Raw genomic sequence first — 27,144 nt, forward strand, 5'->3', positions numbered from 1 at the left:
TATTAATGGTAATACCAGTGACAATGTATGTACATGGTAATACATGTACATACCCACGCCGCTTTGGAAAATTATGAAACCGGACGACAAAACCACAGTCTCTCTTTGTGACACTTCTGGATCCCCCGTTGCCGACTGCGACGTTCCATCCGTCAACTCTGCATTTTGTTCAGTCTTTACTAACGAACCTAACAACGAACTTCCTGATTTTCCGCATTTTGCTTTTCCGCAATGCCAAAGATTACATTCAATTCAGAGGGAATTGTAAAAGTTATTAACCAATTAAAGAACTCTTCGTCATGCGGTATAGATGGCATAAACGCCAAAATTCTGAAAAATACTAAACATGTATGTAGTTCCATATTGTCAATCATTTTTCAGCAGTCACCCGACACAGGTGAAGTCCCATTAGACTGGAGAGTTGGGAAGGTCTTTCCGTTCTTCAAGAAAGGTGACCGCTCATTTGCAGGTTACTACCGACCAATCTCGCTCACTAGTGTTTGTTCAAAGATCATGGAACACGTCATCTTTTCTCATGTTGCTACATTTTTATCATCCGTAAACTTCTTTCACCCAAACCAACATGGCTTTCGTAAAGATCACTCATTCGAGACCCAACTAACATTATTCCTGCACGACATTCACCTTCATATGGACCGTAACATCCCAATTGACACACTGTTCTTAGATTTTGAAAAAGCCTTCGATAAGGTACCCCACTCCCGTCTCCTTCAAAAAACCTCGCGTCTAAACCTTCATCGGCATGTTTTTAACTGGATTAAAGCATTCCTAACAAACCGTAAACAATTCGTGCATGTTAATGATCACTCCTCCGACCTCTCGCATGTCTTGTCCAGCGTGCCCCAGGGTATCGTCCTAGGGCCTCTTTTATTCCTAATATACATTAACGATATTCCGCTTTCCGTTGAATCTAACATCCATCTTTTTGCTGATGATTGTGTCCTCTACCGCCCTATAAATAACCCCACCGATGTCTCCTCTCTACAGCATGACCTCTCACGCATTCAGCAGTGGTGTACCACCTGGTTGATGTCCCTTAATGCGAAAAAAACATTACTAATTTCTTTCCATCGTCGCCGAAACCACACGCCGGCTACTTACACAATCAACAACTGTCATATAGCTGCTACTGACTCGAATAAATACCTGCGTGTCCATCTTTCGAGTAACCTATCTTGGGGCGACCATATAAATCACATAATTCACTCCGATAACTGCGCTCTCGGGTACACACGCCGTAACATTTCCATGACACCACATTCCGTTAAACTACTCGCTTATAACACCATTGTCAGACCAAAACTTGAGTATGCAGCTGCTGTCTTTGACCCCCACCAAACTAATATCGAAATACTTGAGTCAGTACAGAACCGAGCAACCAGATTCATTGTTTCAGATTATTCCCGCTACTCGAGCGTCTCCGCCCTCAAATACCAGTTAAATCTTTCTACCCTCGCTCTTCGTCGTCGTATTGCACGTCTCTGCCTTTTTCACAGATTCTTTTATTCAACCCCGCGTGACAACCACCTCATCCAGCCGGTCCATCGAGGTCATCGCACAAGTCATCCAAATGCTGTGATTCCGCCATGTGCCCACACCACCTCATTTCAGCAGCCCTTCTTTTTGCGCACCACCCGAGACTGGAATGACCTTCCGAACGAAGCAGCAGTCATCCGCGATTTTGCGCGCTTCAAAAATACCATCCAGGAAGCAGACTCAACCACATCCTAACATACACCGTCATCGGTACCGCCATTTTATGACGCCCACCCCTCATGTAAAGTCCCATATGGGACCTTTGAGGATATAATAAATAAATAAATAAATAAATAAATAAATAAATAAATAAATAAATAAATAAATAAATAAATAAATAAATAAATAAATAAATAAACAAACAAATAAATAAATAAATAAATAAATAAATAAATAAATAAATAAACAAACAAATAAATAAATAAATAAATAAATAAATACATAGATAAATAAATAAATGTTACGCTGCAACGTGAGCCCCCCCCGAACAAAATTCCTGGCTACGCCACTGCTTGGGGCTACAATACAAGTACACTAGAAAGGTACCCACTACGCAATAAATCACAATTTTTGTGAAGTTGCGAAGCACCTACTAAGCCATTATTCGTCATTCTGCGGAGCAGCGAGGCACCAGCCGCACGTCTGGAAGTCATTATGTGCACTTTGTTGACGCGGCGACTGATGACGATGAAGAATTATGGCTCAGCTTTATCTTTAAATCTTTAATCTTTAACTTAATCTTTAAACGGCCCAGCAGTTATGTAATTTGCAGTGGGTGACGCCCGGTTGCTATTTCCCTCTCCCGTCATGCTGTATAACATACGTTGCCGTGGGAGAGAGACAGGGTGGGGTGAAGAACTTTACTGACACCCCAAGTAAATGGATCATGCGCTTATGAGATTCTTTGGCAACCAATACAAATGCACTTGCGAGGAACCCACTACGCTCTAAATCATTGTAATTTTACTGAGACCCCGAGGAAATGGATCATGCCCTGATGGGCTTCATTGGCAACCAATACAAGTGCACTTGCGAGGAACCCACTACGCTCTAAATCATTGTAATTTTACTGAGACCCCGAGGAAATGGAACATCCGCTTATGGGCTTCCTTGGCAACCAATACAAGTGCACTTGCGAGAAACGCACTACGCTCTAAATCACTGTAATTTATCTGAGACCCCGAGGAAATGGATCATGCGCTTATGTGCTTCCTTGGCAACCACTACAAGTGCACTTGCGAGAAACCCACTACGCTATAAATCATTGTAATGTTTGAGAAGTAGGGCAGCTGGCACTGGGCCATTTTTCGTCATTCTACGAAGAGCCGTGGTACCTGCTAAACGCATGTAAGGCATTATGCGCACTTTGTTGATGCTGTGCCTGACGACGATGAAGAATTATGGCAGAGTCCTTTGTAATGGGTTGGAAGCATTCAACAACCTACTCATTGCGCAATTAGCATTGTGTGACGCCTGGTTACAGAATTCGCGTTGTGCGACGCGATGCGCGACACTTGGTGCTTATTTTACTCTCTACCACGCTATATTGCATATGCTAAGGTGGTTCCTTCCCGACATGAAGTCTGTATAGGACCTTTTTGCATAGCAGTTCCAAGCACCGGAATGGCTCAGAGGTTGAATACTGGGCTCCCACGCAGAGGGCCCGGGTTCGAACCTCGTTCCATCCTGGAGTTTTTTTCTTATTTCGTTTTTTTTTTTCTTATTTCGAGCGATACTGGTTACGGACACCGGCGGCGGCGGCGGCGGACAACTACGGCGCCAAAAACGGCCGGTGAAATGATCTCATAACAGCTTTCGCTGTAAAATCGACATCAGTGACGTTGACCCGACCAATGCAAATAATAAAAATTAGGATCCCAGCAGGAATCGAACCCAAGCATTCTGGGTGGCAGTGAGCTAGGTATTCTACCACGGAGCCACGTCAGGTCTAGAAACTACTTTGGAAAAACACCCTATACAGGTGTACAGTTAGTGCAATGTCAACTGTGGTCGTGGTGCTGGCTATATAATTTTATAACAATGCAATAAACACTTCATATGTTCTCCTACAATACAGGCGTCATGTCAGGTTGACGTCTGTGGTTCCAGCGTTGGCTTCGCTTTCATAGCAGTCTAATTAACATTACATTTGTATTCCTATGATTCAGCAAGCTATATGCAAGCGTTGCTCGAACCCGGAGGAATACTCTAACGAAAGTTACGTGTGATATTCACATCATCGCACCGTAAAGTGCACTTCGTTTCGGTAATACTGACGTATGTGCTCTAACGTGAGTGCTGACGTTACGTCAAACCATAAGTTACCCTTTAACCGCTAGTGTTGTCGGCGTGCCTGGTAAGCCCACGATGTGCACACAACTATTACACTTACAAACGTCGATCCACCTCGTAACGCTTGGCTCGAAGCCAAAAAATGCAGCATAAACAGCTACTCACTGACTGCTTCGCATGAAACCCGATTCCCACAAGGCGCGGGATCTGGTGAATTTTTTCTTAGTCGATGTATTGATGCTGCCCCGCCACCCTCCGAAAGCTTTCTCCCCCTAACGTGGTTTTCCACTGCCTCCAGGATCGGAGGCACCTCATCTGATTTTGCATTGTCTCCGTGATCGGCCCACCCTTGACCAAGCTACGATGTCATGTGACTTTACGCCACGTGATGTCATTTTGACGACAATTCGACGTCACAAATTTTGGTTATCTGTGACGTAGTATGGTGACGTCATCACGTGATGATTTTTTGCATCACTCGTGTTGACGCCGCCGACGCGGGACGCCTGTGAATTTTCGCGTTTGTTGAGGCATCTAAGGCTTTCGCCTTAATAAAGATGTTCCCAGAACAAACTCACGTTATGTATACGCGAAAGCAGTAACTCAGTTGGATTGTGCTTGAATGAAGATAATGTTACTGTTACTGGATAACATTAGCCGATCGACACCAGCCGAAATCAGCCAATCCTTATTATCATCTAGCCAACACAACATATCATTGAAGCTGCAAATGGAAACGTTAGCCGCCATTTGCCTATTGTAGCGCTACTGTTGCCAACATTAGCACCCATTTATCTATGTTTAGCCAACATTAACTATCATTAAAGCAACAATTACCAGTGCTAACTAAAGTCCCTGTGCTGCAGTGTTACAATGTGATAGTAAATATACGGCACTCCAGGAAACAACCGTTCCCCGTTCACAAACTGCGGGAAAGTTCACCGAGATATGCTGATATCAAGGGGAAAAAAATAATAATAAACTCGTTTGTCCAACTCTACAAAAAACACACTATCTTCCAAGGATGTCTGCTGACCCGAAGGTCGCGGTATCGAATCCCAGCCGCGGCGGCCGCATTTCCGATGGAGGCACAAATGCTTGAGGCCCGTGTACTTCGATTTAGGTGCACGTTTAAAGAACACCAGATGGTCGAAATTTCCGGAGCCCCCCGCTACGGCTTCTCTCATAATCATATCGTGGTTTGGGACGTTCAACCCCAACAATTATTATTATATCTTCCAAGAATGCGTAAAAAATGCTGGTGTGGAAATTATGTTTTGAAAGTGAAGCCAGACCTCTGCCATGTTACCATGGGCACGATAAAACGTTAGCTCGTGTTTAGAACAAATGTTCTACAATTTAGTATACGATGCGATTGCCCTCTACTACAACGAAGAAAAAGTAAAATTTTCTCACACGCCACATGAGCCTCATACGTCAAACATGTTCCGGCCAGATGCTGTTCAACGTACCTCATTGCGTTACCATGGTTTCCTTGAGAAGCTTAAACGTCTTGGTAAATTGGTAAATTGTATTGAGGTCACGTCACCAATACTCGTTCGCATATATTGCTTCCGACGGGAACAACGATCTCTTATTTTATAACTGACCTAGCATCTGCGTTAGCAGAACAAAAGCACTTTATCTCTAGTCGGTCATCACGCGAGACGGCTATATCTTTTTTTTATTTTTTTTAGGTAAAATGTGGGTATATAGTAAAGCATGGTAAAGTATGGTAAAATATGGTATGGTTTAAGGTAAATTACGGGTGAATTAAGGTAAAGTTCACATTTTCTGCTAAGAAGTTGCGAGAGGCACCATGCACTCCTCTTTTCTTTTCTTTTTTTTAAACCACCTTGTTATCTTCGACGATCGCACTGACCTCTCGTGAAATGGAGAAACGCGACTCAAGATAGTGTCGCGCAACAATGCAGGGGGCGCCACGGTCCGCGTACCGTGGGAAAGGACGGCATTCTGATGCCTCCCCATGCGCCTCGCTTCCGAGAAACAAAGGGCCGCATCTGTGCACACACGGAGACGCAGGCTCAACCAGACTGTGTGTATACTCGAGCCGCTAAGCATCTATGCAAACATCTCGTGACACGGAACGCCCATTGCGGCGTCTACCTTTCCTCTACATACACGTGGAGATCTCTACAGCCTTCGCTCGTTCGGTCTTTTAGCCCGTCCAGTAGATCAGGCGCTCGGTAGAGCGTGCGTGCGCGCGCTCCAACCCCGTTCGTTCCCGAAATGCGGCTATAGAAATTCAGACGCCGCGTCCGCGCATACCTTTTCACGGTGTCTCGCTCGGCGTTCATAAAGTTTTCGTGTGTAGAGTACGCGTTATGCAGCCGCGTGCGCGGAGAGAGAGTGTGAGGCACGGGAACGAAAAGCGCTGGCCCAGTGACGCACGTCTGAGCTGGAATACAAGTCCGAGTAAGAATGCGTCACGCGCCGCGTCACGCGGCCATGCAGTGTCTCCTGCCGGTGCGGCTTCCCCACGCGTCTCCGCGTGTTGTGGAACGGAGACCCGCTCGTCCGGACATACCGCACAAAACATGAGTATACACCTGAACGTAATTCGCTTTCAGTCGACAGCGCGTATGCCTCGAAAGCAAACTGAGTCGTGAGTATTTCGTCGTATGAATACGTATACGCTACATTATTTACGGCGCGTATCCGGGACCGTTATTCCCTCCTGAACGCGCATTTGTGCGTTATTTGTTACATCGCTCACGTTTGTGCGTAGGTGTATTGCTATAGTAAATGGCTGTGGGATTGGAGGGGGGGGGGGGGGCTATATCACTTAATAAACAAGAAGTTGTCGATGAGCACCGTGCTTCTTGCTTAAAGCAGCTCTGACTGCCCAAAACTCGCAGGTGCAAATGCTGCTGTCACTCAAGCACCGGGAAATCCCGTCGTGGTATAGCTTAGCACGTAAGGTGCGGAGAGCTCGAGGTAGCGGGTTCGATTCCTCGGCCACGGCGGCCGCATTTCGATGGGGGCGAAATGCAAAGAACACCCGTGTACTCAGATTTAGGTGCACGTTGACGAATGCCGGATTGTCTAAATCTGGAATTCCCCACGGCGGCGTGCCTCATAATCATATCGTGATTTTGGCACTTTGAAACCCCAACAATTATCACTATGAAGCACCAAAAGATACCGCAGAGGAGTTAACCCAATGGCTTCCTTCTATAGTGCTCATGTCACGCAGAAACACTAACTAAAGGCTGCATAGTTAAGTGTGAAACAAAGCAATTGAAAACCTGTATGTTGATACTGTACGCATTCCTTTTTTTATTCTACACACTCACAGTCTGAAATTCTCACATAATCGCTTTCGGAATCAGCCTTCCGAGTTTTCTCGAGAAGTATTCACATTTCTTTACGCTTCGGCTGCTCGACATGGAAGCGGCATTTGCTGCTCTCCAACGTTCAACGTTGATCGAAGTTGCTGCATACCTGACATAACAACATATATGCGCGTTGTGCGCCGTGCGCGATTATCAATCAGCCGGGGCGACGGAGGGAGCATTTCAGAGCTCAACTCATGGAAGAGCTTCAGATCCGATCGTTCGATTGCATGTCCCCCCGGAAAGTCTTTCTTTCTCCTACCTAATTTAAAATGAAGCAGAATGGTAACCGACACGGCCGACCCTTATCTCGTTCAACAAGACGGATGACTAGCGTACTCGAGTGCATTGCGCTTACCTTAAGCAGTCGCTGGAGATTTAAAAATAATAGCAATAAAAGAGCACGCAGATCACTCGAAAAGCGCAGTAGACAGGGAGGATCTATATACACGGAAAGCCGGATCGCTATCGCGGTCCGTAGCATCCGCATGCTCGTTATGGGAGCATCAGTTCGCATCGAGGCGGAATTAAAAGGCTGCTAATTTGTTATACGGGCGCGATAGAAATCGCGCCTCTCCAAACGTCACTTCATCCGTAAGTAACGCAAACATTCGATAGAATTTTGTTCCTTTCTCCGCTCACATTGTCGTTCGTTCTTCGGATTGTGATCGTCGGAATGCGCTCGCGCAGTGGCGTATACAACTTGGAAAGCTCTTCGGACTGAGCGCGATAAAAATCAGACAGCGTCGGCCGGGGCTGCCGCGCGCATCCCAAGATGCGCAAGGGCGCTCCAGCAATATGGGAAGTGCACGGCTGCGCGCGCACTTCGGCCGCACGATGCGGCCACGCAAGCCATGCGGCGGAGCCTTGCCCCAATCCTCTGAAAGACAACGAAACCAAAGCGCGACATCGCGCACCCCTGTGTTTGTGCAGACATGCAGGGGCCATGCAGCAGCAGCAGAGGCGAGCGATGCGCTTTCACGATAAGCGCATGCACGCTGGCCGCAGAAACCGAGGGAGGGGGAAAAACCGTCCATCAGGAAGAGAAGGCCCCCTCCGTGGCGCTTTACAAAGTTCAGCCCCAGCGCCGGGAGACACCTTATATAACCTGTCTCCCGTTTTCGAAGTCCGCTCTATTGCCGCTTCTTTCTCTTCGACTGCAGCCTTGCTCTTTTGTTTCTCGTTCACATGGCGAACCTGGACGTTTTCCGTAACGTTAGTGCCGTGATCGCTCTTCGGGTCGCCTCGACCGGGAACGTTGCAGGCGAAACACTCTCGAACGTGTTCTTAGGCAAAGCGAAGGGCGGGCTGAGGTATAAGAGGCGGAGGGGGGTCGAGGCGGTTGCACGTCGTTGATGGAAGAGGTGGAGCTACTGGCTGCCGATAGAAGTGTGCTCTTCTTTTCACGTAATGGCCACTCAAACATACGCAGGCATCTCGCATACAGGAAGCACGAAGATATGCGACGGATGGCAGGCGAGTAAAAAGCAACGCGGTCTGCTGATTCGGAAGTCACTTCAACGCGCGAACAGCAGGCTCGCAACGATGTGTCTGACGGTTTGACGTGAGTTTGGACGCAAACGCGCGATGTGCGTATACGGAGATGCTTTCGTTTGCTCCGAGTGTTTCCCGCGGCGATGGGAGGCGTTCGATGACGCTTGTCCGGTAGTTGACAAGCCGAGGTGACGATAACATCTTGCACGTTGTCTTGCGTGCATGCCTTGCCTAGCTGCCGTTCGTTTAGCAGAGCCGAGTTCGCGCTCTTCATCGCTCGGGGCGCGCCTTTCCCGTGACCTGCACTGAGCGCTTGGCTTCTCTCTTTTCTGTACAAGACTCGCGAGCTGAGTGCGTGGAACCCTTGAGAAAACATGTGTCGATGAGCAGCGCGGTACAAGCTCTCTCCGAGCTGAGCGTCCTGCCGAGGGGGTGAGACATGGAACGCAACGTCGTTCGTTATTGTTTCTTGCTGCTCTCTTGTTTCCAGTTCTCCTAAAGACGTTCCAGGCATTCGTCGCAGCGATCGAAGCTCTTATTCCCGGTTTCTTTTTTCAGAGCAGCGCGATAGACGTAAGCATACACACGAGAACACAAGTGCAGCTTCTTGCCCGCACTTCGGTTCTTCTTTGTTGTTGTTGTCGTTGTTGGTTGTTCAACTAACCCTATATTTTTCTCATGTTTTCCTGCCTTTGGCAACGGAGGTATAATCTTAATTTTCGTATTCGTCAAATGAAAACTACATATCTGTCAGAAATCGGGAGCAATGATTGCGTCGTGGTGATGAGTGTGTTGTGGCGATTGTATGGTCATTCTTCCGGGATTGAAACGTGATACCTTACAGCCGCGTTCACACGAATGCGTGTAGCACTTCTTAGCGTATCGCGGCAATGCAACGCCACAGCGTTTACATATTTGTAAACGCTGTGGCGTTGCAGTACCTCGTATACGCCAACCTAACTTACCCGCATTTGGCAAGCTCCGTACACAGAGCTTGCCAAATGCGGGTACGCGCCCTGAAGCCTGATACAGATCATTCGGTAGGATACTGCAGCATCTGATAAAACATAGGATTAGACTTGATATAGGAATGCCACGAAATATCCCGTATATTCTCCGTACATTACATTAGCGTTGCTTCATGTAATATAAGGGAGCCCACAAGGGTACCCATACGTTCATGTAAGCATGCGGGACTTGCCCACACACCGCATGATAAGAAAATATGAGGATCATTAAGTGGACCCTCCATATGTGTATACATGGAGATGTTCTATGTGTATATGTTTATATGTTTATGTGTATATGTTTATGTTTGTAATGAGTATATTTATATGTGTATATGTCCATATGTGTATATGTTTGTGTTATTTTTTTTTTAATGGACCCGCCATGGTGGTCTAGTGGTTATGGTGCTCTACTGCTGATTCGAAGGTCTCGAGATCGAATCCCGGCCGCGGCGGCCGCATTTTCGATGGAGGCTCGAGGAAATGCTCGAGGCCCGTGTGCTTAGATTTAGGTGCACCTTAAAGGACCCCAGGTGTTCGAAATTTCCAGGGCCCTTCACTGCAGCGTCCTTCATAATCATATCGTGGTTTTGGGACGTTAAATCCCAACAATTATTATTATTATTATTCCTACACATTACATTAGCGTTGTTCCATGTAATATAAGGGAGCACACAGGGGTACCCGTATACGTTCCTGCAAGCATGCGGGACTCTCCTCCCACACCGCATGATAACGAAACATACGGATCGTTTACCCTCCATATGTGTATATGGAGATGTACGGTTTGTTGTATCTTCCCAATGTGATTACCAAATAAGGAAAAGTGCCCCTCTCCACGAGATGAGTACACGAGGCGTGCCAAGCCGACGTAACGACTTGTCCCGTTGTCACGCGCTCCGTGTGCAGGGGCCTGGCGTCGGGAGGCCCCGAGGAGCCCAACAACGCGGTGGTGGCCACGGCGTTGGGCAGCGCCGTCATGAGCGGCACGCAACTGCAGCTGAGCGTGCCCCTGAGGAGAAAGCAGCGAGGCCTGGTGCGCGCCAATCCGGGTTCCCTGCAGGCCATCGCGAGAGGCATGCGACTCGCGATCGCCGAGTGCAAGCACCAGTTCCGGAATCGGCGCTGGAACTGTCCCACGCCCGAGTACATGCGCGGCAAGTCGCTCTTCGGAAAGATTGTCCAGAGGGGTGAGTCTTATCTTGTGATAGTATCAACGAATGGTGCTTACACAGCACGTATGGTATCTGTATATCAAAAAACAGATGACCTGTACGCGCAAAGTACTGATGTATACCTTACAATTTATAACTTGTATTAGTCGAGACCTGTTGAAATATCTTTAATTTATTATTCATTCACTAATGAAACAACTATATGAAGCACATATTGCCTCAAAGGTATCTCCACACCAATACCTTGTAAATGTTACCTTACAGAAATAATACCTTCTCAGTTGTCATTCATTCATTCATTCATTCATTCATTCATTCATTCATTCATTCATTCATTCATTCATTCATTCATTCATTCCCGAAATTCATTCATTCATTCATTCCCCCCCGAAATTCGTACAGCCTTCTATATTCCCGGCCAACTTTTTTTTTCTTTTTGCCATGGAAAGACTTTCTTTCGAACAATTAGGCCTTGCCCCCCCCCCCCCCCCCAAAAAAAAAAGAAATCCTGGCTACGTGTCTGCATGGCGTAAGGGAAATGGTTTTATTTTACAACTGGATATTTTTTAATGTGCTTGTAAATAACGAGGACCCGTGGTCATAGACGTCTTTACTGTGCAAGGGCTAGCTCCGAACTCCACGTCGTTCTTGTCTTTCCTTACTGTCTCTCGCGCCTCTCCCCGAGCCCATGCCCCACTTTTTTATTTTCAACATCCTCCGAGGGGACGGGACCAACGTGACATAGGTCGTTTCGTTTCTGACAACATGCACAACCTAAGTACAGGGCTTCAGAACGTGGTCCGGTTCAAGACGAACGAAACGAGCTCTGTCCATTGCATCTCGCCCGGAATGTAGCGATGTCACTCGAAGATATGTCTTCGTCTTGCCCCATTCCCGCGTCTCCAACATAAATATGCGTTGAAGCTTGGTCTGGGCGGTAGCGCGCCGATGCGGCATGAAAACGATGTGCGCGCTTCAATCTCCGCCGTTTCCATCCTGGCACGGCACTGGTGGTGTGCTCCACATTCAGGTTCTCCTGCCCACGCTTTACCGCAGCGTAATGGCGTTGTGTCCTCCACGAAGTGCCTGGACATCTGCGGCGATCTTTGTTTCTGTGGCACGAACTGTGCGACATCCCGAATTCGGAGACGGATGCCGGCATGGACGCATTTTCTTCCGATAGGCTCATCACATCAGTGGCGAGTTTCTGTGCCTGGCTCTCCTTCTGCTGCCTGGGAACAAACCGGTTGATGCGCTTGCGCACTCGGCTCTCGTGATGACGGGTTCGCTTCGGCGACGTCTGCAGGGCACTGTACTTCACTTCCGGAGGCAGAAGCAGCGCTTTCACTTCCTTTTCTAGACGAACATCCCCTTGTTTGGTCAGAATATCGTCCAGTTCCTCGAAGTTGAGCGGAACAAATTCCTGACGTCCAGGCTGTGCATCCAACGACGAAGACACCACAGGGAACGCAGTAGGACTGCTAGCTTCCCCGCCAAAGAGATCGAAGGAGCCATCGTTGCTGGTGGGAAGGCGGTCGGCAGGTTCCTCACTTGCACGCTTCCTCAGTTGGTCGCTGACAGCCCCCTGTTCATCTTCGTCCTTGACCTTCACAGCACTGCTTCCACCATTTGTTTGATTTACCGCTGGGCTGCCTTCGACATCAGTCATCGGTTGATCTTCTTCTCGTGGTTCTACAATGTACTTCAAAATGCTGCCAAAATGTTCAACTTCTTCGGACATGTCTGTCCAGTAGTCTAACAGCTGTGCTGGATCAACAGAGTCAAGCGATTGCTCAGGAAGTTCATCTATCACGCACGTCGTTGCCGCTTCACCACCGCCAAATGAGACCTCGATCGTTGGATCCTCTCCCGGCGGCTCCATGTTTCTGCAGGTCATCACGGCAGATTCGGTGTTATTCCCTTCCACTTCGATCGAAACGCTCTCATCATTTTCTGGACTCGCAGACAATCCGTTTCGTGGTTGGAATCGGTGCCTTCGAAACTTGGCATGTCTCTTTGCATGCCTTCGGAAATGCTGTCACAGTCGTCGGCGATTTTACACAAACCAGCTCGGTTGTAGTTTCCGCTGTCACGTCTGGCATAAGCAAAAGGCGGGTAGCACGTGTCACGTAGATGAACAGACTGTTCGCGGTCAGACAGGAAATACTTCCCATCAGCGATAGCTTGCAATACCTTCTCATGGTAGTCTGCAGCATCTTCGAGTTCCTTTTCAACTGCTTCGTCAACAATAACGTCGATGATCTTCTTATCCAACTGGCGGAGTTCAGCTTCCTTGCTCTTCAAAACGGCGACTTGCCTGTTGACCTCGCGCGCATCGGTGTCGGGGTTCTGCAGTAGTCCTGTCAGGAGCGTAATATTTCGTGAGACGCTGGCCCTGACAGTTCCACGCACCTTCTGAAGACGCTCGGCTGAAGTCATGGTAGTCCCGGACTGACCACTCCCGGGTTTCACGGCACCAAATGTAAATAACGAGGACCCGTGGTCATAGACGTCTTTACTGTGCAAGGGCTAGCTCCGAACTCCACTTCGTTCTTCTCTTTCCTTACTGTCTCTCGCGCCTCTCCCCGAGCCCATGCCCCACTTTTTTATTTTCAACAGTGCTCCTAAATTTGAGTGCGCGAGCTTCCTCACATTTCGCCCCCAAGTCACAAATTGAGCACTGAACCGCCACTGTCCTATAGGCATGTTAACGACATCCTATTTTAAAGTTAAAATAAACACGAAGCGTCAGTAAGAAGCATGTAGATAGGAGAAGCTATAGGAGAACTATACATCATGTACAGCTCCTCGCTAACTATACTGGGTGATTCCACGAGAGATCGAACATGCCTGTCCGGTCGCAATTTTTGTTTTGCCTGGGTTTTTTATATCTTCTGTGGGCACATTCAAAGTGCACGGAACTGAAAATTTTATTTCCAAGAAACGCTCCCAGCGCGCCAAAAAAATATTTGAAGGTGGCGGCGCGTGCCTCCTGTTTTTGCTCACTGCAATGTTTTCGGATTTCACGGCCGAATTTAGCGCGAACTATAAACGATGTGTCAAAAATTTCTTTTGCTGGTTTTAATACGCATTACTGTGAATTACATCCATGCTTTTTTTATGCCGTCCTCAAAAAGAAGAAAATGTGAAAAAATGGCAAACACGGCCAAAATCAAAAAAGGGTCCTAAGTTTGAGGCGCCTTGGCGCCTTTACTATTTCAAACAGAAACTTGAAAACAGTGTCAACTATAGAAAAGAGCCTTTGCAACATTTATACGGAAGATCATTTTCCTACGGGCAGCGCAAGAAAAGAAAAAAATAGTTAAAGAAGCGAGTTTTTTCAAAAAAGTACATTTTCAAAAAATAAAATAAAAAAAACTCCGGTCTCAATTTTGACGGCAATTTTTTATCGAAGAGCGCTTATGTCAATGAATACACGGTTTTAATATCATATGTCCTCATTTGCTTTGTTTACGAGATATAACTGGCCAAAGTGACCCTTGCTGTGAGTGCTCACTTCAGTGCGACTGATGGTTGTTAATAGCTTGCATTGTGCGTAAATCGCAGTTTTAATTATTCTGCTGCAGCAAAACCTTGCTCTGGTGGCTTTTCGTCAAGAAAAATGTGTTCTCAGATTTTATTTGTGTCTAGCGTGTGCAAAAGTGGGCTGCTGCCGCCCTCTAAATGGCTCACGTGTAAACAGTTTGCAGCCTACAACCTCGCCTACAATCATCAGAGGAAAGATGGGCGCGCCTGTTCAAGATATCAACCGCTTCTTCTTCCCGCAAGAATGCCTGGTCTACCTCATCGAGGTTAGATGTAGACAGGTTCTCCTTGAGGAGCCTAAAGCAATGCAAGCAGACCTCGCAGGTGTCGCGAAGATCCTCAGCCTATGACAATAGCTTCTGGATGTAGGCAACAACAAAACGAGCAAAGAAAAAACATTTGCGCAACGAAAACGTTTTCCTCAGCAATCTTCTTTTTGTGAACGCGTAAATAATGAGTGAGTGAAATAACTTTATTTAAGATCCGGCAAATGGAAGGCCCGGGTCGGCACAGAACAATCGGACGTAGCCATGGGCCGCGCGCATCGCGTGTAGTGAACAGCTAGACCTAGAGCAAGCCGAAACGTTTATACTGAACGGCGCCGCACAAATTATCTCACATCTGCGCAGCTGTCATGAATGCCTTTCCAGAACTGATAACGGTTTAACATTTTATGACTAAGGGTGTCTAAGCGCTTTGGGCTGTAATATTTAATTTGTAGGCAGCACTCATTGTCAAAACTAAGGGTAATGTCCGTCTGGTGCCACCAATGACCTCTGCTGTCCTCGACGTGGGAAAGCACTTTAGTAAAGTGGCAACAAAACATCATAAATTGACATCATAAATTGGGCAGCTTCGGCCACTCATGGCTTAATCATGCCGCACCGCACGTTTTCTGGCTGCTGAAACGCTGAGGTAAAGGTCGAGATGATACAGGAAGACGTTATCTGCGACGCCGAAAACATGTGATAGCGGGAAGTGAAATAAACGGCTCGGAAATCATTGGGCTTACTTTTTTACAAATGTTGTTTAGGCACAGTGTGCGTCGAATGGGGAAGATGGTTAGAGCGTACAATGCATGTAATGGAAGGGAAGCAAGCAGGCAGTGAGAAAACAACTGCATAACAGCGCGCCTGCTCATTGTGGCATTTAGTTACAGATTAAGTTGGCCTTCGCTGCATACAGATGCTTTATTCTGTGTGCAAGGAGAGTTTTGACAAAGTGACCTAAACCATGTGTTCGCGGTGTCTCGCGTGCTTCTGATTAGCGAATACTGGCGGGGTAAGTTGAGGTTGTAAGCTGCAAACTGCGTACGCGTTCGGCCTTTAGAGAGCGGCAGCAGCCCACCCCCACACACGCTAGACACAATTAAAGTTTGAGAATACATTTTTCTTGACGACAAGACACCAGAGCAAGGTTTTACTGCAGGAAAATAATTAAAACTAGATTTAAGTGCAATGTAAGCTGATGACAACTATCAATCGCACTGAAGTGAGCACACACAGCAAAGGTAATTTTGGCCCGTTAAATCTCGTGAACAAAGCAAATGAGGACATACATATTAACACGGTATTTTCACTGACATAGGCGCTTTTCGACAAAAAAATGTCGTCAAAATTGAGGCCTGAGTTTTTTTTATTTTTTGAAAATGTACTTTTTTGAAAAGAACTCGCTTCTTTAACTATTTTCTTCTTATTTTGCGCTGCCTGTTGGAAAACGATCTTCCGCATAAATGTTGCAAAGGCTCCTTGAAATACTTGGAAAAAAGCATGGATGTAATTCACAGTAATGCGTATTAAAACCAACAAAAAACTTTTCGACACATCGTTTATAGTTTGCGTTAAATTCGGCCGTGAAATCCCAAAACATTGCAGTGAACAAAAACAGGAGGTCTGCGCCGCCACCTTCAAATACTTTTTTGGCACGCTGGGAGCATTTCTTGGAAATAAAATTTTCGGTTCCGTGCACTTTGAATGTGCCCACATAACATATAAAAAACCCAGGGAAAACAAAAATATCGACCGGACAGGCACGTTCGATCTCTCGTGGAATCACCCTTTAGAGGGCGGCAGCAGCCCACTTTCGCACACGGTAGAACCAAATAAAATCTGAGAACACATTTTTCTTGAGGAAAAGCCACCAGAACAAGATTTTGCTGCAGCAGAATAATTAAAACTGCGATTTACGCACAATGCAAGCTATTAACAACCATCAGTCGCACTGAAGTGAGCACTCACAGCAAGGGCCACTTTGGCCAGTTATATCTCGTAAACAAAGCAAATGAGGACATATGATATTAAAACCGTGTGTTTATTGACATAAGCGCTCTTCGATAAAAAATTGCTGTCAAAATTGAGACCGGAGTTTTTTTTATTTTATTTTTTGAAAATGTAGTTTTTTGAAAAAACTCGCTTCTTTAACTATTTTTTTCTTTTCTTGCGCTGCCCGTAGGAAAATGATCTTCCGTATAAATGTTGCAAAGTCTCTTTTCTATAGTTGACACTGTTTTCAAGTTTCTGTTTGAAATAGTAAAGGCGCCAAGGCGCCTCAAACTTAGGACCCTTTTTTGATTTTGGCCGTGTTTGCCATTTTTGCACATTTTCTTCTTTATGAGGACGGCATAAAAAAAGCATGGATGTAATTCACAGTAATGCGTATTAAAACCAGCAAAAGAAATTTTCGACACATCATTTATAGTTCGCGCTAAATTCGGCCGTGAAATCCGAAAACATTGCAGTGAGCAAAAACAGGAGGCACGCGCCGCCACCTTCAAATATTTTTTTGGCGCGCTGGGAGCGTTTCTTGGAAATAAAATTTTCAGTTCCGTGCACTTTGAATGTGCCCACATAACATATAAAAAACCCAGGCAAAACAAAAATTGCGACCGGACAGGCATGTTCGATCTCTCGTGGAATCACCCTACTGTATAAGTTATTAGAGTTATGAGAGTTATTCTTACAAATGAGTGTGTGTGTGCACCTGTGTATTAGTTGTATGTCGCGTTTGCTTCTCGCTAATTATTATGAACGACGTCTTGTTTTATTTATGTACCGTAACAATGTGACCATATTCACGCTACTTGTTTTACCTTTTAACGCTTCTACTTATGACAACGTATACCCTGCCTCGCCGAATTCTCTTGGAGCCTGTGGGACTTTATGAATAAAAAATAAAAACGATGCCAGCCCGTACGCGCGCGCACGCGAGACCTGCGCTCACACACGCGTGCACTGAACGCGCGCTCGTATATTCGTAAAAAAAAATATTAAAAAACGGTGCACGGTCGTCGAAATGGGAGCAGCGCGCCTGCGCCGTATGTAAGACACAACGCAGACAGGCAGCGATAGCGAGACGTGCTCGTGCGCACGTGCCGTGCGCGTATGGTGGCGCGAGTATATAGAGCTCTTAGGGACACGGTGTAAATCAGGTAGGCGCAACATGCAAGCCGCCAGTTACATGCAAGAGCAAAAGCCCTTCAGGGAGGAAGGAAGCAGCTACGGCCCTCTCCACTGCGACGGTTCCCGATACGGCCGCCGTCTATCTTAATGACCGATCGCAGGGCGCATGCACGCGCCGAGCCAACCCCCCTCTGTATCGTTTACAGCGCGCAGTGCTTCCCCGCAGCGCTTTTCCCGTTTCGCGGACCGTGGAGAAAGCCCAGCCCGGTGAACGCTGTCCTAACGGGACTATAGGTGCAGAGAATGCGGCCTCCGCCTAAATAATGTTGACGCGTCTTCCTTGAAAGGCGACTGGACAGGCAGCCGGCGTATTTGCTTTTGAGCTGTCAAGACCCGTTCTGTGAATACAATAATATCTGCTGTTCAATTGCTCAAGTCAGCCTTGAACGTGCCTTTGTGCAAGGCTTTATCTTCATTATGGCATTTCGAAAAACCATCGTGCGACTAGGACCTTACTGTAGACCAAACTGACTCTGTCAATGATCGCATTCGTCGAAAACGCTCAATTCGAATCGTGATGTAACGTGTGTAACTGCTTTCTGGAATATAGCTAGAAGCCAGCGCCCACCCTGCGTTCTTGTGCCTTCATTGTCCTCGTTCTTTGCTCTACCCGTGAATGTTTACAGCGATGAACCGACTGGCCCAAAACAAAAGCTTTAACGCCTGTGTGTCTATTCTTGAGCGTCGTTCGGGTTTCGATGTGCGCAGCCATGCTGCATCACTTCAGACTTCGTCGCTCGATATTAGCAATATTAGTTGCCAGCGTTTTCTCATAAGGCGCCTGTTGCGTCAAACCGGGGGTTATGACGAGAAATTCAATTACGCAGCATTATCTTTCAATCAGAATCTGGCTATATAAGAGAGAGAGAGAGAGACGATGGAGGGAGAGAGAGAAATAAGTTGCAGAGACTAAAGGAAGATCGAGGCAGATTGTATAATGCAGTGTGCCACAGCGCTCGCGTCATACCTCATCAAGGCTGGAGAAAGCCTTGACTTCATATTTGTATATTTTCTAAAAATAATACACTACACCTCTTGTGCGGAAAGTCTCCTAGCTTGCGGTCCGCGTCCCGATGTTGCCAAGCTGCAGCGTTTGGTTCTGAAAGTATATATCAAAACAAAATAAACATATAAACATGCGGTATGTTTGAGGAGGTATAAGGCTTTCAAAGTAATATGCGCTGTATTCGTTTATACAGGCATAGGTTTCACTGGTGCGAGCGCATACTTAAAGATATATTAAAGTTCTGCTATTTCTCGTCTCGAAAGCCTTCGATAACCTGGCGTATCGCAGACTATAGTGGATCGACACTCCTCGCCTAAAGCCGGCTTTCTCGTGCTTTCCGGGGAGTCTGAAAAAACACCAGGGAAAGGAATGGAAAGCACGCGTCATTTAAACGCAAGCATTCGCAAAGTTGGAGTCGTGATGCACCCTCCTCCCCTTCTTTTTTCCCAGCTTTCTTATTATTATTATTTTTCCCTTCTGTGTACATATTTTCTTTACAAGTTCTAAAGGTGTCTAAAAAAAAACAGGACGCTCACGATTCCGAGAAGTGTGCGTGAGCTCCTCTCGGGGGACAATAAAAACAGGCATTAGAGAGCTTTCGTTTTTCTTTTTTTCTTTTTTGGTGGCATAGCGAAAGCCAACGTCGCAGCATGAGAAAATAACAGACTCCGCTACGGAACTCCAGGGGTCGCGGTCAGAGGTTGCGGACGAATACCGAGTCTCATATTGTCCATATGACTTCATGTATGCACTAAAGCGCGCGCGAATGGCGAAGGTGACGTGACGTAGGTTCTCACACAAATACCACGCTTTCGAGACAGGGACAGAACCGAAAGCAATCTTATTCAAAACAGTGCACAAGCAAATACTCCGAAACTTGAGAAAAGTCAGCAGAGATCCACGGAAAGTGTTTTCGCATTATTAAGGCCTTATATACAGTGTCCTAGCTCACTGTACTTATACGTTTCATGCGACCATGACCTTGAGCAAAAATCCACTTTGTCGCACAAAAAGTCACAGCGTTATCTCGTGCTATGTCGGTCGTTTATTTCTTCAAAGGAAAGGACCGCACACTTGTAGCAACGAAAGAAAAATCACAAGCTCCCTTATGCATTCGCCTAAGGCAACTCGAAGGTGAAAGTCATCTTCTTTTGCTTCTCAGCCGATGTATCGATCCTGCCCCGCCACCCACCGAAAGCTTTCCGCAGCTAACGTGGTATTGCGCTGCTTTCAGGATCAGGGGCATGTCACCTGGTTTTGCACTGCCTCCGTGATCGGCGCACTTTTGGCAAAGGAATGATGTGACGTCGTGACGTCACGTGACGTCACAAATTTTGGCGATCTGTGACGTCATCACATGATGACTTTTTACATCACTCGAGTTGGCGCCGACGCTACGGACGCCGACGCCACGCACTCCAGTCAATTTTCGCGTTTGATGAGTCATCTAAGGAGAAATTAGAGAAGGGAACAGGAAAGTCGTCGGCATTCTCCAAGCGCGGGATTCTTCTAGCACAACAGTAACTAGGTCAATGTGTGATATATAAGATGTCAGAATGGCAGACTGGGCGTGTTGGTTCAGCATGTTTGGAGTGTAAGGCGCGACGACGACCACGGACGAAAAGGAGAGTACACATCATGTGTGGTGTACTGGCTTAACACACACGATGTGTGGTGTGTGTACTCTCCCTTTTGTCCGTGGTCGTCGTCGCACCTTACACTTCAAATATGATATATAGGCCTCTACGCAACGACGTTTGTTGAAAACACCATGTTCGTCAGCTTAATTACATAAGTGATTGTATGGAATCCCAAAGAAACAAATTTAGGCACGTGTACACTGCACTATAGCGAGAAAAAAAGATAAAACAAATTAATATAGGATCTCTGGAACAAATTTAGGCATTTATACACTCGAGACACATAGCGAGAAAAAATAAAACAAATTAATGTAGGCTCTCTGGAGCAGTACTCTCACTGTCAACGTCACTTCCCAACAGCCGATGGGTGTTTGTTATACGAAAACCACCCCAATACTGGAAGGAGCAGGTTATTACAGTCTGACTCAAATGTTTGTAATACAAAGCCTGAAACTTTTTATTTTCTGCACGCATGAGGAGAAATCATATGGAGCCATTACGAAGAAAAGTGAAAGGGCGCGGGGTCGACTACAGCTGGATTGTCGCGAAGCTTTCCCGGGATCATGACACTCCGTTCCGTGACCAAGTTGTAAAATTTTCGCCTCAACAATAAGTTTCCTTCTTCTTATTCCTTTTCTGCAGCGTTGGTATAAAGAAGCCTGTCGATCGGGGCAAAAGAAAAAGTGAAAGATTCGACATATATGAAAGTCGAAGGCAGACGCGGTGCGAAAATCTTTAAGTCAGAGAGGCGACAAAAGAGGTCAGAGGTCAAACGTCCGGTTCCGCGGCTCCAAGCCACCATCAAGCGAGTTCGTTCTCAAACGCCTATCCGTCCACTCGCCAACGGTCATCGCGCTCCGCACAGGGGGTAAACCTTTATGTTGGCCCACAACCGAAGGACTGCATGCCCAGATGGGAGGCTACACTAAAGCGTCGCTGAACGGCTGCATAATTGTGAGGAGGAAGAGAGTAGAGGAGGGTGAAGAGACAGAGCGCCCGGGAAAAAGAAAGAAGAGACTGTGCGCAGTGAAATGGTCTCCGCCCGACATTAAATCCCCCCCCCCCTTTTTTTTCTAAACCTCCCCGTCGTTTTGAGCATTGACCATATATACTATAACCCCGAATATCGTGAGCGCGGGGCTGGGCGCACCGTCGTGAAACCTCCGCCATTAACGGACAGCTTTTCCACTGCTACCCCCCTCGAGCCACCCTCCACCTCCTCCCAGTGGTTCCCTCGCCGCCGCGCTGCGTTGAAATATGCATGCGCACAGACGTCGCAACCACGAAAGGTCAAATCGCTGTCTAAAGCGTCTTATACCCTCGGCGATGAAGAAGAGAGAAAACCGGGGCGAAGCGGGGGCAGCGCAACACTGAGGACCATTGAGCTTAACTGGGTCTCACAGGGTCGTCTTAACAGAAGACATTCGCGCAAGTGTCTAGAGAAGGGTAGGGTATCATCAGTCCCTACTTGTATATATGCGTAAAATGAGAGCTTTATATTCTTGCTTCGAACGGCCAAATTCTAGCGATTTCTATCCGACAGCGCCGCAGAACCTACTTTCATTACGCGTAGAGGGATAAGAACATTCATATAAGTGCGAAGAAACACCGGCACAACAACACGGACCGCCCGTGTTGTTGTATCTCTGTGTCCTTCCTGCTTTATCGTGTGTTTTGAGCGGCAATTATGTCATACATTAGGCCACGATCGCATGCACACTTCTACTGTGTGAAAGTCAACTTTTGAAATCTTTCACTCGCGCCCGTCAGGTGGCCGTTTCATGGCGTTCTATATTCCTGCACGCACTAGACACGTTGTTAGACTCTGCTGCCTTCGTCATAGGCCCGCTTTTCTAGTCCTCGCAGCATCCAATGATAAATTGAAGTCATGCGACACTACCACGCCTTTGCATTCGTAATCAGCTCAGATCGAGCTGTTGTCATCCTCGTTCCAACGTAGTTTCACCGTAGAGATAGCATTTAACGTACAGATACATAACGTGCAGATAGTAGACGTATAGGTACGTACGGTATCATCACACTTGCTCGCTGATGGCGTCACAATACGTGCTGATCCTGTTTGCGCTTCTCCGGTACACACTTGTGTGCAACCTTGGCAACAATTACCGCTCGAACGTATATATTGCGCAAGGTAAGACATGTCATGCGTTCACTTCCTCGGTTCATTTTCTTTTTTTCCTTCTTTCTTTCTTTTTACAGTGGGGCTTCATCTACGAACACTCGTGTAGTGTGGTGCAAGCAATTACCAAGGGGCGGGAAGAAAGCAAACTTGGCTCTATCGAGTGAGGACACTTTTGAAGGGGGTGACAGACCAATTCTCGAACATCAGAGTGAGGAGAATGAGACGTTCACTTGTATCGCTGCTGAATTGAGAAATGATGTCATTGAATACGTTAAGTGAACAAACTGAACACTGATACTTCATTCATGCGTTCGCACTTCACGTGCCCCGACTAAGTGGTTATGGAATCTGACTAGTCATCTACTTTTACTGCATAAAAGCCACGTGATGACCAGAGCAGGTGACTTTCTTACGCAGAAAGCAAGAAAGAAACACCGAACACAACCTAACACACACGCACGCACGCACGCACAAGGGCATACGAGAACGTGCGACGAGTAAAAGTGTACGGTTTATGTCCCATTTGAGGTCTGGACAATGTAGGAAGACCACCACCCCGAGTTTGGTTGACTGCCGCAGGTGAAAAAGCAGCAGCCAGTTCCGCGTCCAAACAACCCCAACCATGCCGGCCACGCGCTGACCGCGCAAGACGACTTGGTGTACGCACACGCGCGGCCCCGCCGCACACAGACGACCCCGTTGCTTCGGCGGAACCAACACACACACACACACACACAGAGCGCCCACGCGGTTCCCGCGGTCAGCGGGTGGCGCTTATTCGGGTATTCGCGCGCCCAGGCACACGCGAGGCCGGATACAATACCAAAGAAGTGAGGATACGGGCGACGAGCGCGGGGGCGAGAAAACGAAGGAGGCTGATCGTAAAAACTGGGGGGAGTTGTCATTATTAGGGCCATTAAAAAGGCACCTGGACCTCTCCGAGGGGGGGGCTACTAGGGCCATCCGCGCGCGCGAGCTCTTCTCTGCCGAGCGCGGTGCTCTGCGGACGAACGGCTCGCGACTGCGGTAGTTGCGGACTCTCTTCGAGCCTGTGCCAAGGCTCGAAGAGAGTCCGCTTGATGGGCCGCAGTGTTTTTTCTCTCCCCTTTCTCACCCCTTTCCTCCTAACCTTCCGTGAAGAAAACGCTGCAGCGAAAAACGAAAAACAAAGCTACTGTACGCGCTATGTCTGAAGGCTTGTGTTCTGATGCCAAGGCGCGTGAGGGCCGTTTCTTTCTTTTTTTTAAGGGCTTTTTTCGTTGTACCTGCTGCTTGGATTGTTAACGACAAGTGGTTATATTAATTTGATCTTTGCGTGAGTCTCGCGCACCGAGAACGCACTTGCAGTAGACGTACCTCTCATGTCGTTTCATATATGCACAGCTCGCGATTCGCAGGGTTCCACGAACTCTTCACGCAACGCAAGCGAGCAATGGTATATTACCGGAAGGGTGTAGAAGTCCGGTACACCTCAGGAATGAGGAACCCTTCCTGCCAGCACAACACGTCTGTGCATTTGTGTACAGTAAGGCTGTGGCCTTTTCACCACGACGTTCATTGTTGGTTCGGCGCGCACGCGGTAAATACCCCAGCGTTCTATAGGTTGCTTGTCAGTGCGCGTTGATTGCGAAGGCTATATGGCAAAAAAAAGGATAAAGAAAGAAAGGGACAGAGGGTATATTGCCAGTCGACTTCCAGTACTGTTTCGGGAGACAGCTGCACCCAGGCAGTAGAAAAGATAGAGCCCATCTACGTGTGATGCGTCAGCTGCCGTCGATATATAGCGGGTGCGTTGTTTCCAGATGCATTATTTCCGTCAATGTAGCCTCATCGGAATGGGAGAATGATATCTTGCACTTCGACGAAGCATTTGCCAGCTGTATATTTCGCGGTTTTCCGCAGCAGCAGTCAGTCTGTGCTTTTTCTTCGTTTCATTGCAGAGAGCTCGCTATTGGTGAATATACGTCAGCCCCCACGTCATACAGGAATTTTTACGTGACATACCGACTGCAGTACTCTCGCCCTGTATAATGGCTCTGTGCTTTTGTAGAAATGCACAGCACTAGCTGGCCCGTTCTGGCGTTGCGAACGCCCTAAGACCCACTGCCTTGTTTACTTAAGGAACCGTCTGAAAACATATCTAGCAGGCATCAAAGCTAGTCTTGGTTCTCGTTTCATCTCGAATAAATTGCGATCGAGGCACTTGGAGGCAAGACAAACACCACACGAGCCTACTATATGTAATACTTTCACCCGCTCATCAAAGCCCACACGTCGCAGTGAATTCGCATCAGCGTTTCCAGAGTGTACACGTTCTTCAGTGCATAATTCTATGCACAGAGTGGGCAACAGTGGTGCATGTTCTTTTTACATGCGAGCGCTTGCCAAAGGCGTAAAGGTTAGATTCCCCCTTACTTGCATCGCATCTTTCCATATATTCTTTCAGCACATATTTAACTCCCAATTATTAGCTGCTCTACCCGTACATTGTTTCGCGGCAGCGTTAAATTGACATCGCTTGACAGAATACCGAATTCGCGATAAATGACACGTACATGGCGGCGTTGCATGAACCGAAAATAGAACTGTCTTGTCCAATGTCGCTGAGGGGGTATATCAACCCGGAATTTTAAATATCAGTAATTTTTCAAGCTTCAGCCTCGTACAAAAGCGACAACTTTATCCTACGAGTGTAAGGCAAAGCAAAATCGAATCCACACTTGTCGAGTAATCACGAGGCAGAAAGTAAAATGTGTTTTCATTTTTCTTTATCTGTTTCTGCTTCATGCGTACTATTATAAGAATACTCTAGCTTCACCGGTGGTAGGTGGCCACACCTTCAAGGTGTCGCAAACGTACGCCCTTCCTGCGCACAATTTCGAGACAATGCCTTCGAATTGCAAAACGAGGTCGTTCTCACGGCAATGTGATTTGTCTGACTTCTACATAAATGCGTCCTTCGCACACAACCTGCGCAAACTCTTGCGGCAGTCTGGACGCCAAACGTGTCTTTAATTGTATGCTTGTGTTACAATCTTCTCTCCTCCTCCTGATCTTTCAGTCCTCTTTTCCCTTCCGCAGTGCAGGGTGCCCAGGCGGGCTGGTCAACCACCCTGCCTTTTCCTCATGCTTCCCTCTCTCCACACATGATAAACAGAAAAAAAAAAAATCGGCAGATCCCACGTACCGTGAGAGTCGACGTTATGCGAAGCATGCGCAGGAAGGTGACTGTGTCGCAATTTTTCAAATTGAGCGAGACGTTACGGAATGACGCTAGAGAAATGTGCAAATGATATACGCACACACATATTTTCAAGAGTCGCACATGTATTATATAACCAGTTGTTTACAGCTGCTTAACGATGCCAACATCAACATAAGTGTTACCAACACCAAACGCAAGAAGCTGATATGTGGTGCCTATATATTCTTCAATGCTGGATAGCGCGAATTTGAATAGGACAATGAAGGAACACAGACGCACAGGACAGGTGCGACTCGCAACTAAGCTTTATTCAGAAAAGTTTCCCGATATATACACAGCCGAGTGGCACGCGCAGGCGCACTACACGTACGATACAGTCAGAGTTGCAGTTGTTAGAGTTGCGTTACAGTTGTTATGCTCACACTTATCCATTGTGACGGAGAACGCACGCACGTTTCACGAACCCGTGTGCATGTGTGGAAGGGGCTCTTGGCAGTTCTTGAATAAGGTCATCATCACCGTTATCAATGAGCGCCAGCAGCTGGACAGGACTTGTTATCGGATCCGTTCGTGATCGCTGCTACGAACGGTCTAAGTGTAGGGAAGTGCGAGGTATAGTAGAGCTGGTGAGAACTACGGATGAATTTTACGAAGAAATGATCTATGATGCCTTCTGTCCTGCACCTGGCTCCGAGGTTTTGTGATACCCTGTCCACATCCAAGCCGTCTTTCATACCGTCTAAGAACCAGGCGTTGTTGGGTTTTGATAAATAAATTCTGAAGTCACCGGTAATCATGAGGGAGATGGCCCTCTCGGCAGAATTATTGTAGGAAGCATTGACCCCGGTTTTTGCGTAATCCACGTGATCGACGTTGCGGACCACATGGACGAGTGGATGGTATCCCAGTGTCTTCCAGTGGCGCTCTGTCTTCAGCTCCCTAACTTTTCTTGTGTCGGCCGCTGTGGTGTATCGTTACGGCGCTCGGATGCTGACCCGAAGGTCGCTGGTTCGATCCCGGCCGCGGCGGTCGCATTTCGATGGAGGCGAAATGCTATCGGCACGCTTACTGTGCGATGTCAGTTCACATTAAAGAATATCAGATCTTGGTCAAAACTTCCGGAGACCTTCACTATGGCGTCTCTCATAATCCTATCGTGGTTTTGAGACGCAAAAACCCCAACAATTATTATTATTATAACTTTCCTTCCGTGTACATGTGTATGTTCGCGGTCACTGCGTTGATTGAGACTCTGTTATCACCTG

At 47.1% G+C, this 27,144-nt stretch overlaps 1 protein-coding gene across 2 annotated transcripts in view; it reads left to right on the forward strand.

Annotated features, from left to right (window-relative positions):
* Nucleotides 1-27,144, forward strand: part of LOC119387163 (protein Wnt-1) — a 62,552-nt gene that overhangs the window by 24,125 nt on the left and 11,283 nt on the right. For both annotated transcript variants that reach the window (XM_037654471.2, XM_049413390.1), the window contains exon 2: nucleotides 10,616-10,896. In XM_037654471.2, coding sequence (XP_037510399.1) covers nucleotides 10,616-10,896 — 281 coding nt within the window. The remainder of the gene's footprint in view (nucleotides 1-10,615; nucleotides 10,897-27,144) is intronic.

Source organism: Rhipicephalus sanguineus, chromosome 3, assembly GCF_013339695.2.
Source record: "Rhipicephalus sanguineus isolate Rsan-2018 chromosome 3, BIME_Rsan_1.4, whole genome shotgun sequence".
NCBI classification, from domain to species: Eukaryota; Metazoa; Arthropoda; class Arachnida; order Ixodida; family Ixodidae; genus Rhipicephalus; species Rhipicephalus sanguineus.